This window comes from Coturnix japonica, chromosome 2 (genome assembly GCF_001577835.2).
Source record: "Coturnix japonica isolate 7356 chromosome 2, Coturnix japonica 2.1, whole genome shotgun sequence".
NCBI classification, from domain to species: Eukaryota; Metazoa; Chordata; class Aves; order Galliformes; family Phasianidae; genus Coturnix; species Coturnix japonica.
This window is the reverse complement of record NC_029517.1, coordinates 123,033,473-123,047,655: the sequence shown is the minus strand read 5'-3', so window position 1 is coordinate 123,047,655 and position 14,183 is coordinate 123,033,473. Positions and strand designations below refer to the sequence as shown.

At 42.2% G+C, this 14,183-nt stretch overlaps 1 protein-coding gene across 6 annotated transcripts in view; it reads left to right on the top strand.

Moving 5' to 3' along the window:
- ENPP2 (ectonucleotide pyrophosphatase/phosphodiesterase 2) overlaps nucleotides 1-6,742 on the top strand; it is a 66,731-nt gene extending 59,989 nt beyond the window's left edge. For all 6 annotated transcript variants that reach the window (XM_015856200.1, XM_015856203.1, XM_015856201.2 and 3 more), the window contains exons 23-25: nucleotides 132-264; nucleotides 868-1,024; nucleotides 6,122-6,742. In XM_015856200.1, coding sequence (XP_015711686.1) covers nucleotides 132-264; nucleotides 868-1,024; nucleotides 6,122-6,292 — 461 coding nt within the window. In that variant the 3' untranslated portion in view covers nucleotides 6,293-6,742. The remainder of the gene's footprint in view (nucleotides 1-131; nucleotides 265-867; nucleotides 1,025-6,121) is intronic.
- The last annotated feature ends 7,441 nt before the right edge of the window (nucleotides 6,743-14,183 follow it).

Genomic DNA, 14,183 nt, shown 5'->3' with positions numbered 1-14,183 from the left:
ATGCCCACTGGATTTTTATCTTCATGCAAGAAAAGATTATTTAAAATATCTTAATGATCTTAATATGTTTATCCAAACATCTTAATATGTTTATCCAAATTGTAGTGTTGTCTTTCTTTTCTCCCCCATAGAGGTATGGAACTATTTCCAAAGGGTTTTAGTGAAGAGATATGCCACTGAACGAAATGGAGTCAATGTTATAAGCGGACCAATCTTTGACTATGACTATGATGGTTTACATGACACACCTGAAAAAATCAAACAGTAAGAATTTGTATTTAAAATGTTTCTTTTAATTGTAACTTTATCTCAAACATCTCATCATTTGCACTTCATTTGATTTTGGGAAGGAGATGAATTTCGTGGCTCTGTCCAAAATGGTTCATCAGGACTGAATGACCTGGTGGGTAAGATGGGAAAAATTAAGGGAATGGCAGCTCACCACGTAACTCTTCATCTTGGGTTTGGAATGGAGTGTTTACTCATCCTTCAGATTAAGCTGATTTATATTCCAACTAATGTTTTCTCTAATGCTGTCTGGAAGTTTAGAGTTGCAACTGGGTAGCAGAGCACACCATACTACTTTTGAGATATTTAGATGCTCTAAGCTCTTGTTAATTCTGTTAAGCTTGCTCTCTGTTCCCCTGAACTGAAGAAACCTTTCAGCATTGGCATGTGGTGTTTCTATGGCACACTATCAAAACATGAGATAATTGAAATGCTCATTTTCAGATAGAGCTTGTGAATCAAACCCATCTAAACAAGTACATGCATCCTCACACGTAGGGGAGGAAAGACCACACTGTCTGTGTAATTCTTCCAAGTGGATTAGTCCTTTGTGAGTAAATGTTTGCTTTACTTCCCCAGGTTTGTGGAAGGCAGTGCCATCCCTGTTCCTACTCATTACTATGCCATCATAACCAGCTGTTTAGATTTCACTCAGCCAGCTGACAAGTGCGATGGACCACTCTCTGTTCTCTCATACATCCTTCCCCACCGGCCTGACAACGATGAGAGCTGCAATGTAAGTTCTGCTGCCTGATGGTAAATGTTCTCTGGGGTATTCCCAGGGAAGATGCTAGTTAGCTGTTAGATGATCTTAAATGAAAGTACAGGGCATTGACTCTATTAAGTGACATGTTCAAATCATTAGACAGGAGTACTCTGCTATGACAAATGGGGGTAACAGTGAAAATGTGGAAGTATTACTGCACCTAACATTGTCTGGAAGAACTAAAATACATTAGGTTGGCTGTAAACAACGTGTGGGCTTCTATGTTTTGGCAGACACTATTGGAGTAACCTCAGGCTGAAAAAGAGTGTGTGAATAGATGTACTGTGCTGGCAGCCAGCCTAATGTTTTTATGGAGGTCTGTTTCCATACGCAGGTACAATATGATCTGTCTGCTCTTGCAGTCTGGATGCATCAGACAGCATAATTACATCCAACCCACACAGTGTTAAAACTGTATGCTAAAACCTGCTGAAGGTAGAGTTGCCAGCAGATCTTGATGGTTCCAGACCATGTCTTGATTCAAGGGAAAGGTTTAGATTCCCTTTACCAGAGATCAAAGATGATGAACCACCTTTTTCATTCCTTTTCTATCTTCCTTTTGGATGAAAAATGCTGTAGTGTAGGAATCTTGGTGAAGTACAAAAGCTTCAGTTTGCTCAGAAATGCAGAAAGCAGCACAAATGCCCTGTAGCTGATGGTGTGGCAGGAGAGCCATTAGGGTCCCCGTGAGCTCCAGCGCTCTGCAAGGACAGCAGTCCTCCCAGGCAGCTGTATTTAGACTTGTCCTTCCGCCTGAACTTGTTCTCCCATTACACAGCTGTGCGGATTCCTGCACACAGACGCTTCACTATAGGCTGCCAGGAGACTGTTTCCTGAATGAACGCATTAATGTTATGAATTTTGTATTGGCACAAAAAGTTAAGACTCCTATTCCAGCTACAAGCAGAAATAGTAATTCCAACTCTGTACACAATTCACCTGGAACACTGTTTCTTTCTCATTCATCAAACATCGCCTACTTTCGGGTCACTCTTTTTGAAACCACGCTTTTGGAGCAGTACTCCTCTCTTGAGCAGGTCTGGATTCCCTCCTTTTAGACTCTTAACTGTTTTGGGCAGAGATGTCTTTGATTAGAAGGCTTAGAAAGTCTTCAAGGTATTTCACTGTGTTTTTATTCCGGCCTGCCTTCATCTGAAAATGAAGGTCTAGTTGGTGATCTGGAAGTTGCTGTCTGACATTTATCTGTCCTGGTATTTCTGCCTGTATGTGTTTTTTTTTCTTCCCTCTATTGTGTGTCATTGTGCTTTTAAACTCCGGAAATCTTTTTTTATGAATGGCCTGGAATAATTTTTACTCTTTGATTTCTTATATTCCAACCCAGGCTTCTTTTCTCTGTTGGTCATGCTGCTACTTATGGTGTATGCATTTAGAGTTCCTAGTGTGATTTCAGTGTTGCTATACAAGCTTATTAGCTGCTATTGCTCTACACTTGACATGACTCCTTCTTAGCACTTGAAAAATATATCAGGAACTGTAGTTCTTGAGTGAAAATGCAGGCAACATTTGGCTATTCCAATACAGTTTGTCTTACTTTTGCACTTGATATTTCATCTCATGTTTTCAAAGAAGTGACTGTGTAAAACCTTACATAGTTCACAGATGAAATGCTTGGGATAATATAAGAAATTTCCCTTAGCCTCTCCCCAGCTTTCTTTTCAGATGTAAAGAAATATTAGCTTTCTTCAGCTCTGCTCTTGTCACACACACTTTCTCTTCACGCAGCCGTTGGAGAACACCACTACTCTTCTCATTAAAATTTGTTCCATTTCCAAACTGTGTTTATTCATGGTGAGGTTATACCCATTTATTTCTGTGTCAACATTTTTCTATGGCTTAAATAGCCCTTCAGTGGTCTTCTTTGGGATTTATCCCCACTGATGATTTACGACGATTCTCGAAGCATTCATGGGTGACCAGGATCTTTTATGCTCTTCTTGTAGGAGAGGAAGAGCATTTTAGTAGCCTTCCTATGTATCTATTCCTGTCTGATTTCTATTTATTTATTTATTTATTTATTTATTTATTTATTTATTTTTCTGGAACATTAATGAGATAAATTTTTCCAGCTTACACCTTGAAATGGAAATTGTTTTCTTTCCATTTCACGATTCTTCTCGTACTACCTAGGATTTGCTCCTTCTATAGCTGTATTATATAAGGGTGGCTCAGAATATTGCATAATAAACCAGCACACCCAGGATCTTTCCTTTTATCTGCTGTTTCTCCTGAAAATCTCCCAGCTTAGCAGAAATTCTTACTGCCAACATGGATAACATAATTTCATACTATACCAGGGACTCCCTGATCTGCATCCTGCAGTATGGTATTCCAGTCTTCCTCTGCACTGACGTGAGCTCTCAGTTGCTTTCAGTAGCAAACTAATCACCTTGGCACAAAAAGCGTGTGTGAAAATACTAAATAAAAATCCTTTTCAAAACCAAAGCTGAAGGAACTACTAGAAACTTCCTCCAGTGCACAGTTCTTTTAGTTGGCAGTGACTCTAAATTTCTCTTTTAACAAGAAAGTTCCTCACCCACCTATATAGCTCTGGTCATCTTGAGCTTTCCAGCCAACAATCTGATATTCAGTGATGGGCAATACAGCAGTTCTTTTACCTAGAATATCTGATGACTGGATTTTAGGTTTATCTCCTATTTTATTGCTTCTTTCTATTTATCTCCATGTTCTCAGTAGTTATTTTTTTCCTTCTAAGATCCACTGTACCGCTGAAGTGAGACTAACAAGCAAAGATGGAGAAAAACATCATTTTCAGTGTACACACTTCATTTGTTGTTCCATAACAGTGTAATACTATGATAACTGATCACTGTGCTTAAAATCCTTGTGATCAAGATGAGATTTGGTGGGTCAGTTATGGAATGGAAAAATTAGTGTGGACCAGTTGACTGATCTTCTAGGCTCATAGAAATGCTGTGCCACTGGACATGGTTTGAAACAAAGCCGACAGACCTGTGAGCTCTGTCCAGTGCAGATTTGTTGTTCAGAAGAAGGCTGGAAGATGAGAGAAATGTCACATTTAGCCTCGTTGAGGCCTGTTTGCAGAGTAGCAATGTGAATGGCTGGACAGGGCTTTTTTGTTCCCATGTATGTTGGGTTTTCCTGGAGCACAGCACCACAGGTGGAGGAGAAAGAGCAGGGCATGTTCCTTTCTTTTCCCTCTCAGTCTGGATCTTTATTTCATGTTCCAGTCACAGTTTTGGGCCATGCTACCAGTGTGGAGAGGAATGTGGGTTTGGAGCTGAAAAGCTTCAAAACAAATGAGCAAATGTCATTTGTTGACAAACGGACATTTGCTTTAGAGCAGCTGGCTGTGACTTAAAGAGTACTTTGTGTTCTCTCTGTGCAAACCATCAAGCTCTCTCTCCTGGGCTTTACAGAGTGACCCATAGACTGGTCTGTGGGACATCTTCTGTTTTGGGTAGGCTCTGGCACGACTGTAGCTTAGTGTGAGGGTGTATTTTGGAGGGAGCCATCCCCTGAGGCATTCAGAAGCTCACTTGGAGTAAGACCAGAAAGACAAATTTTATCAGCTAGATTTCTAGGCCACACACACGAGCCTCAAGCTGAGGCTAAACTCCTCTGTTCCTATTGCACGTCCCCAGATGTGCCAGCGTGCAAGGACAGAGGGGGAAAAGTCCTATTTGCTCTGTTCTTTTGTGTGTTGCTCACCATGTCCCCAGGGGTGCCTGGAACATGGCACGGGGCTGGTTCAACACACTCAAACAGCCTGTAACTGCAGGGTTTTGCAAGGCAAATTTCTGATTTTTTTAAGTGAGATAAATTAGGTTATAGATGGTTCCAACATATGCTGGATCTGGTGTAAGGTGTGCAGCAGGGAGCTGATGTGGTGACTGCCTGTGTCTCTTGAAGCAGTTCCCTAAGGGAAGTTACACCCACACAGTCCAACCTCGTCACTCTGGTAGCAACACCTTCCTGATTGTTTTTCATATTGGCAAATGTCTAGTGAAAGGCTTTTTTTCCTTTTCTTTATTTGGTTTTTGGGTTTGTTTGTTTGGTTTTTTTATTTCTGTTTTTGTTTTTTTCAATCTATCTGTGACTAATATGTATGTCCTAATAGCAATATTTTACAGCTACCAATAAAAGGTGCAGTCCCAATTGTGTAAGGTATTGATGTGGCCAACTCAGGGATGGGGCATCCACAACCTCCTTGGTCAACCTGTTCCAGTGTGTCACCACTCCTAATCTCTAATCTAAGCCTTCCCTGTCTCAGTTTAAAACCATTCCCCTTTATCCCATCACCATCCACCCTCATAAACAGCCATTCCTGCTCCTGTTTATACGCTCCCATCAAGTACTGGAAAGCCATAATAAGGTCTCCCTGGAGCCTTCTCTTCTCTAAGCTAAACAAGCCCAGTTCCCTCAACCTTTCCTGACAGGAGAGATGCTCCAGCCCTCTGATCATCTTAGTGGCCTCCTCTGGACCCGCTCCAAGAGCTCCATGTACTTCCTGTACTGGGGGTCCAAGGCCTGGACACAGCACTGCAGATGGGACCTCAAAAGAACCAAGCAGAGGGGGACAATCAACTCCCTGTACCTGCTGGCTGCTCCTCTTTTAATGCCGCCTAGAACACAGTTGGCCTTCCAGGCTGCAAGCACACACTGCTGGCTCATGTCCAGCTTCTCATCCACCAGGACCCCCAAAGTCCATCTCCACAGGGCTGCTTTCAGGGAGGCCTTCCCCCAGCTGAGTTTCTAATCAGATGAGAATGATGTTTAAAAGCAGGGTACACGTGCTAGAGTTTGGGTTCTGGTGATACAGAACAGCTGATTGGTTGATATGGAGCTCCTTCTGTGACGATGTTGTTTTATATGGTAACCAATGAATTTTCTAAAGGTGTATGCCTGCTCTGAAATACCAACAGCATAGGATCAGCTTTTCCAGATGACTGTAGTCCTCGTCAATTGCCCTAAAACCTAGAAAAGCTACCTTTATTTTCAGAGTTAACTTTAGATGTGAAAAGTTATAAACCTTTTGGTTTGTTTGTTTGTTTGTTTTCATTTCAGAGCCTGGAAGATGAATCAAAGTGGGTTGAAGATCTTCTTAAGATGCACACTGCGCGGGTGCGGGACATCGAGCAGCTCACAAGCTTGGACTTCTTCCGAAAGACCAGTCGCAGCTACACAGAAATCCTCTCCCTAAAGACATACCTGCATACGTTTGAAAGTGAAATTTAGCTTTCTAACCTTGCTCAGTGCATTCTTTTATCAACTGGTGTATATTTTTATATTGTTTTTATATTTATTAATTTGAAACCAGGACATTAAAAATATTAGTATTTTAATCTTGTATCAAATCTTAAATATTAAACCCTTGTGTCACTTGTTTTGTTTCTCTAATGTTTAATATAGGTATGCCTTTTGGTTTATTTAGTAGCGCTTGTAATACTGCAGCTTAAGTAAGTCCTTACTCCAAGCTTTTCTGTGGTGCTGCAGAATTTGATACGTGAATCGAGGAAATATTAATTTCCCATGCTCCTTTACCACAGTTTTAGTCCTGTGCTGTGTATCAAAATACTGAACATGTAAAATTACATTCATTTACTGTTGACTATGTGACAGACATATTTAAACCCTATAGACAAATATCATCTTAAATATAATAAACCACACATTCAGTTTTTTTAATGTCTTTTGGTTTCCTTTCACAGGGACTTTCAGAGGGACTTGGTAGCACCTGTATGCTGCTACATCTTTCATACTCAGCCTTCTCAAGAGCTTAAGTTTTCTGGTCAGATGAATGACAAGGGGCTCAGATGTCCTGCCCTGGGGCTTAGCAGCGAGAGTCTACTACTGCACCTGCAGTAGTAACTGCTGATTAGGTTCTGCTTCAGTGACAGAGCTAGGAGAGGAGTTAGGCTGGTATCCTAAGTTCACCAGGAGCACCCCACACCTGGTGACAATTAGCCCTGCTCTGGAGCTCGTGGGAAGGACATGAGCTGATAGTATCTGCTGTTACCCATAAGGCTGCATCATATCCCTTCTCCCCCAGTGCTGGTTCCTGGGTATACCCGCTCCATTGCCTTTTGCTTTGACTTTGATGGGAGCTGCAATAAGGCAGACATTGAAGGAAGAGACATCATTGCCAAAAATCCAGCAACCAGGAGGAGAAGAAAGTCTGATTTCCTGTATCACGCTCTAATATTCATAATGTGCAGCTTTCTCCTAAGCTGAGACTGAGTCCAAGCCCTAATGCCAACCCCCATTCTCAGAGGAACTTCCTTGGCTTGATTGCGCATATATAACTTCTCTTAATGTGAACACCATACAGCGCATGTGATTTACAACCATCAGGTGGTCAAGCAGGCCAAGTCTCTGTTGGCTGCTTCTGTACAGTCAGCCTCATAATCCTGACAAGCCCCTGCACATGACACTGATGGCACAGTCCCAAGGCAGTGGAAGAAACACTTGCATACTGATTTCTAGATAATAGCCTGATTTGGCTTGGATAGTTTTCTTATGCAAGGCACATAGTATGGAGCACTATTAAAGACTTGCATTGATGTTAGTGTATTAGAAGATGTAAAAGATCAGTTATCATGTAGAATACCTGTTGAGGAATTTGGAAAAGCAGTGAAGGCTGAAACAAGTGGTAGCTGTGTTACAAAGCCATCTCTGGGGGTTTCAGAGTTCCCTTTTTGCTCCACAGTCCTCCATTTTCTCTTTGAAGGTTGCAAACGTAGAAGGGAAGAGGTAGGAAGCATCTTGGCCATGTTCACAGATGAACAGTCAGTTCTCCTAAGTAAAATTAATCTGGCACAATTTTCACAGCTTACATCCCTGTAGCATCCATCTAAGAGACTGGAATTAATCATGTTAACACCGATGATCATCATCATGATTTGATTCCTCTTACCAGTAGACAGTTTTATTGTTCCACGTGCCAAATTCTGTTTCAATTAGAAATGCTTGAAATATGAAAGCTTTTAAATCCCCTCAAAATGTTAGGATGGAAATTCTGATATGAACAATTGGGAAACATCCTATCCTTGCAATTTAAAAGTTGTCTCTTGTGGTTGTCTGGTAGCACAGAAATATTTTTTTCTGTAAGCTTTTGGCAAGGTCTCCTGCCATAATAAACTTTACATTCTTATGTCTGATACAAAGAGTATTTCCTCTGGATTTAAAACAGTCTTCAGTTAGGATTTAATTTCTTCAACACCGACTTTAGCAGTGATAAAAGAACTGGTCCATAAACTAAACCAAAGACCAACACCGCTACGTTGCTTTGGCATTCATTGGTTGCTTTTTTTGTTTATTTGTTATTCCTATTGCAAATGATGTCATCCCATTATTTGCTCCCAGAATCACAGAATTGTAGGTGTTGGAAGGGACCTCTAGAGATCATTGAGTCCAAACCCCCTACCAAAGGAGGTTCCCTACACCACATCACACAGGTAGGCGTCCAGGCGGGTCTTGAATATCTCCAGAGAAGGAGACTCGACATTCATCACAACAGAATGTTTAAGCTCTGAAAGATGCTTTTTTCCCCCTATGTGCTTAGAGAAACTTGCTCTTGAAACACCATTACTGATGGTTTTTGGGAGAGCGGCTCTCAGATATACGGAAGAATGTTTAGTGTGTAGGGAAATGTTTTATTGTTGGTTTGAAATTCAGTTTCTTACTGTGAGAATAAATACTGGGAATTTACTTCTGTTCTCCTCGCTTCTCTTCAGCCCCGTGCTGCTGTATGGAATTGCTGTTTCATTTCCCCATGCTGGCAGAAGTCGCTGAGCTGGGGAATGTTTGCGGTGACCTTTGTGAATTGCATGTTCTTTTTTTCCTGTTGAAAGACGTCTGATCAACACAAAAGCCCCAGTGCAAAGCTAAAGCCTTGTAAATCCCTTTAAGCAGCACGGGCTCTGAAGGAACAACAGACTTCTTAGAGCAAACTTGTAATTTCCCTTTTGTTTTCATTGTGGTAGATGTTAGCTGAGGGCAGCATGTAGGAAGGAACCCCTCTGCTTTCCATTCATGTTGGAGTGTTTTGAATATCTGAAACGCTGTTTGTTTCTGTTGCATGTTTCCTTTCTTGATATTACTTTGGCTTCTGGAAGAGGTCCGCTGAGGAGAACAAGTACTGAGTTTGTCTGTCAGGCAAACACCAGTTTTGAGGGTTTGGGTAATTACTGTTTGCAATTGGTGATGTAAATGCGAGGCATGTTTAAGGAGTTGGAGGCAGTTCAGTTGAGCAATTGTCGGAGCAACAAAAAACTGTAAGTGTCCTGCACGCCTAACAAGGTTCTTTTGCTCTGGGAAAAATCCTCTGGAGGTGGTTACACAACTGGAATATCCCTACTAAGAGAAACTTACTTTTTTCTAACTCCTTTTACACAATCACATGCCAGAACAAAATTAAAATCAGTGATAGATAAGCACTGAAAGCAAGCCAGGTGACCTGACCTATGGCATGATATGGTTAAGATGGCAAAACCATAGCAAAGGACACAACGTGAGGACAGAGTGATCTGTTGTGAAGATCTCACCTGAAGGACACAAACCTGAAGCAGCTGGAGCTGATGTTCACCTGGTGTCTCACATCCCGCTCAAGTGTCTTTTATTAACTTTAAATTGGTGTTACAGAGCTGTTCAGCTTTGTTCAGCTGCTCTGTGTGGGAGACGGAGAAGATGCTGCTCATCAGAAAAGTCCTTTCTGTGACTCTCCATTTCCCTTGTTGCAGTCCTGTGCAGTTGTTGCACTTGACCTGAGACACCAGGCACACTCGAGCTTGTATGAGTATTCCCTGGTCAGGGTGGAATTTGCCAGCAAACGATTGGTGCCACATTAGCAGCACATCTTCCAAGTGGGGCCAAGCATGTTGGAAATGTTTAAAGTTCAGTCCTTGTTTAAGAAAGGAGGGAAAAAAAACAACAAACAACCCAACCAAAAAGACATTTTCAACATTGTGGAAAAATACCTAATCTCGTTTCTTTGCACTTGTTGTGTAAATATGAGATAAGAGCACTATTCCCAAGGTTACTGCAAACAGTCCATCACTACAGAGTACAAGCTAACATTTACTAAAATGTATGTTGACATAAAAAGCAGCATAGCTGCAGTCAGCTGCGGTGAGTGAAACCACAGCTTTCTTGGCCTTCACAAATCAGAAGTTTTGGTTGTAACCTATTTAGACCTTCCCTCATAAAGAAAAATCTCTGCCCTGCTATTAGCATCCACTGTATGTGCGCTGACGTTCTGGATCCTTACCTTTCCCCACTGTTTTCTAAATACTGTGGGTTTCACCATGGAGAGAGATAAGCAGGCAAAATGAGTAATCGTGGATTAGCACTGCTGTAACTGATTGACCCTAAAACTGGAATTTACTAGAAAAGAAGTGGGATTGTTATCATAAACTCTCAACAGAAAAGGAGGAAATCCTTTGCCAGGGGATGTTTTCCTGAGAAGTTTTCTGTTTCCTGGCCCCATGCAGAAAGAAGGGAGCTATTTCATCCATTGTGTGTAAAGAATGGATCTATATGAAGAGGATGGATACAGGGGTGACAGGGACTTCATAAACCTACCAAATAAATCTTCTCCAGCCCCCATACTCATCTGCCAGCATCTCCTGGACCTTCATTCAATGTTTTGTATCTTCTCTCTCTCTCTCTGGAAAACTTCAGTCAGTAGCAACTGTACCTTTCTCTTCCTTCCCTATCATGCAACCGCATGAACACTTGCCCCTACCCCTCTCTCTTAATCAGACACTCAACAGCATTGACTGCTAATCCCTGCCTACACCTCGGTGCCCTCTGGCTGAATTCCATAATCCATTCCCCAGATGCACATGAAGGAGAACAGTAGAAATAAAAGGTATGAGGAACCAGCCTCAAAATGCACCACAGGAGACTTAAATTATATATCAGATAGAATTTCTTCATGCAGCAGGTGGTTAGGCATCGTAAGATGCTGACAAGGAAAGTGATGGTGTTGCTATCTGAAGAAGAAAACCATTACACTGGGACATGTTCAATCTGATTAGCAGGCATCCTGTCTGAGCTAAGGATGCAGCTCCAAGACTTTCATCTTTCATGCTTCTTGATCCATTTCTAGCCTTTTACAAAGGCTTCCATATGCATTCATGAAACCTGGGAGCCCTCCTGTGGTCAAAGTCATGAGGTATTCTGGTTGTTACCCCAAATCTGACACAGTCCTTAATCCATTTCTAAACTTTACTCATGGAGTATTTGTTGTGAGGTTCAGATGGTCCATTGGGTGTCTAGGGATGACTTTGTTGCATCTCATTCCCATTGGCCTTTGCACTAGGAGTGATGGACCACCGGAACACATTGCCCAGAGGGGCCGTAGAGTCTCCTTCTATGGAGATATTCAAGACCCAGCTGGATACCTACCTGTGCAAACTACTGTAGGGAACCTGCTTTAGCAGGGGGCTGGACTTAATGATCTCCTTCCAAACCCTGTGATTCCATGGTTCAGAGAGTTTTGGTGTGCTTAATTTTCATATTGTTGTGAATTTGGAGAAAAGATTCTGTGGGAAGTTCATTCTGTCTGTTTCATGGGAAATAAGTTGTTTATTTAAAGTGTTTCCTTGTACAAGATAAGCAAAAGTGTCAGCTACCTGGAGCAGGTTTAAGAGGGAGTAAGATAAGGTGAAGTAGAGATGGGGAAGGAACAGAGGAGTAATAGCCCCTTCGGTTTTGCCTTTAACTTAACAGTTGTGTTGTGTCCTGCTGTGTGACTAAAGAGGGGAACAGCTGCACAGCTGGACTAACACCCCTGACATCACGGCTGTTTGTGGTCTACATCACATAACTAGAAATGCTGAGCCATCAGAAGCACTGGAGTCACTGCACAGAGTGACTTGCAGAGCAGGACCAGGAACCTCGGCTCTTCCCAGTACATTCCCCCCACTGAACTTTTAGAAGTGAGAATCTGCCCAATTACTTGCATCCCAAATTGAACGCTGAAGGAAACCGGTGCAGGAAAGCTGCTAGCAAGACCTGCAATGAGTTGGAGAGAGGATGGTGTTGGCTTCACGCTCTAACTGGAAGCTAGATTCAGAACAGTAAGGACAAAAAATCACAGGCCTAAATGTGTTTGTGGTCAGATTATACCTTCTTAACCCTTTTCTGTCAACATCATTCGTATCTTAACAAGCTCTCCTTCCTTTCTGGTATTTAAATAATACACCCACTCTCTTCCAAAGAGTATTTTTTTTTAATCTGCAAGCACATCTCTTCTGAAATGACACGTAACTATTGCAACCAGTTCCTGGAAAAGGGGATTGTTTAATATTTGTATTTATTTTATGGATTTAGATTTATGAGAACACATGCCTACATTTTATGCCCTGGGTACTTTTGCTTAATTCTAGTTTTAGTCATAGAGAGGATTGTATTTCCCTTTCTCATAATTAAATGTACTCCAGTAAATAAAGCTCGCAAAAAGATAATCTTTCTCCAGCAGCCACTTAGTCCGTCCCCACATAATTTAGTGTTGTTTTTTGCCTAAGGATATATTCCTGTGGGACTTTCTGGAATGGCTTAACAAGTCACCACCTCCAGCAGAAGGCTGTATTTTCTGGCATTGCAGAAATGGGTTGTGTGATGTTCCCGGGCTCTTGACATGGACTCTTTCAACTGCACTGAGCTGGGTGAAGAAATGATTTCTTCCTCTCCCAACAAGGACCATTGCTTCCTCACTGCCTACAGAATTAAATTACTAACCCACTTCACCTGGAGTTACATATGACTTCACTGAGCTGTCTAAACAGAGGATATACCCTGTTAGATAACCAAGAATAGTGGTAGTTGGTTATGGAGGGGTTAAATTGGACTAGGCATACTTTCATCTGGAACAGATGGACTGAGGAAAAATGATTCTCCCCAGCCTTCAGCTGCTTCCAGCACAAGGCATCCTGATTATTTTAATTCACCTTTACTAATGGTTCAAATGAATCCAGTTACCCATCTGGGTGTGGGCTTGTCCTGTAGGTGCTTTAAGACAGCTGAGCCTGACAAGGTCTTACTGCTCCCCAAACCTGTGGTCTTACCAACTTCTTTAGCGACCTCTCCTTATCTCCTAGTGGTGTTGTTCTGGTTCCAGTCCTCATCTGATTGAGCATTTCTCAGTCCAGATCACCAATATGCCCAAAGTTGGGTTTCTTTTGGACCAAGCATCCTGCCAGTTCAGAGAGCTACTGTGGTGCCTCCCACGAGGAGGCTGGAGACAGACCTTGTCTTCTTTGTGCTCCCAGCTTAGCCCAGCTCCCAGCACCTCATCCCGGGGCTGCTCTCCAGGGTAGTAACTGGGTGCTCAGCCATGGGAACTGCCAGCTGCTACCAAAGTAAATCTCTGCTGAAGTTCATGACAAGTGAAAATGATTACAACTGTAGAGTGGACCCCTATATCCGACTGTCTCCTCAGCTGCAATGAGGAAGCTCCCAGTTTTCTTCCTATCTTGCCTTCTAACTCTAGCCTAAGAGAACTTCAGGCAAAAGCATGAGGACTTTGATTATATGGAAGTCATTACTTTACAGAGTTTAAGGAAGTTGTCTGGCTACCTGTTTACTCAAGTAGACACACTACTTGATTTTCAGTGTTGCTGGCAGTTTTCATTGACTCCAGTGGGATTAATTCCTTGTTCATAAACAGTGAAAGCAGAGCTCTGGCTTTGCTGAGTTCTGTGTTCAGCAAAGCATTTCAGAAACTGCCTACGTCCAGGTAATGTCAGAGTTTGAGGACACTGCTGGCAACACTCTTTGAGTGAAAAACTTATTCCTCTTGAGAGTGCCAAGGTAGTTCTGCCCAGTAATGAGATCACGCCATTTGTGCGAGCTCCTCCCTTCCACAGCCTTTGTATCTGTGGACCTGTTTCAAACAAAAAAGATCTGAAAAATCTGGGTCCAACAGGGGTCACAAATAGGAGTGACAGGCTGCCCAGAGCTCTGCTTGGGAAGAGGACATCTGCAAATGGATGTGTATGAACTGATGGATCACAGACCGACTTGTCAGGAAGAGGCAGAAGATGCAAACACCGCAGGGTATGTTTTGGCTTCTATATGTCCTATGCACACCTCTTTTATGAAAGGAAGTAACTTGTCTTGAGGA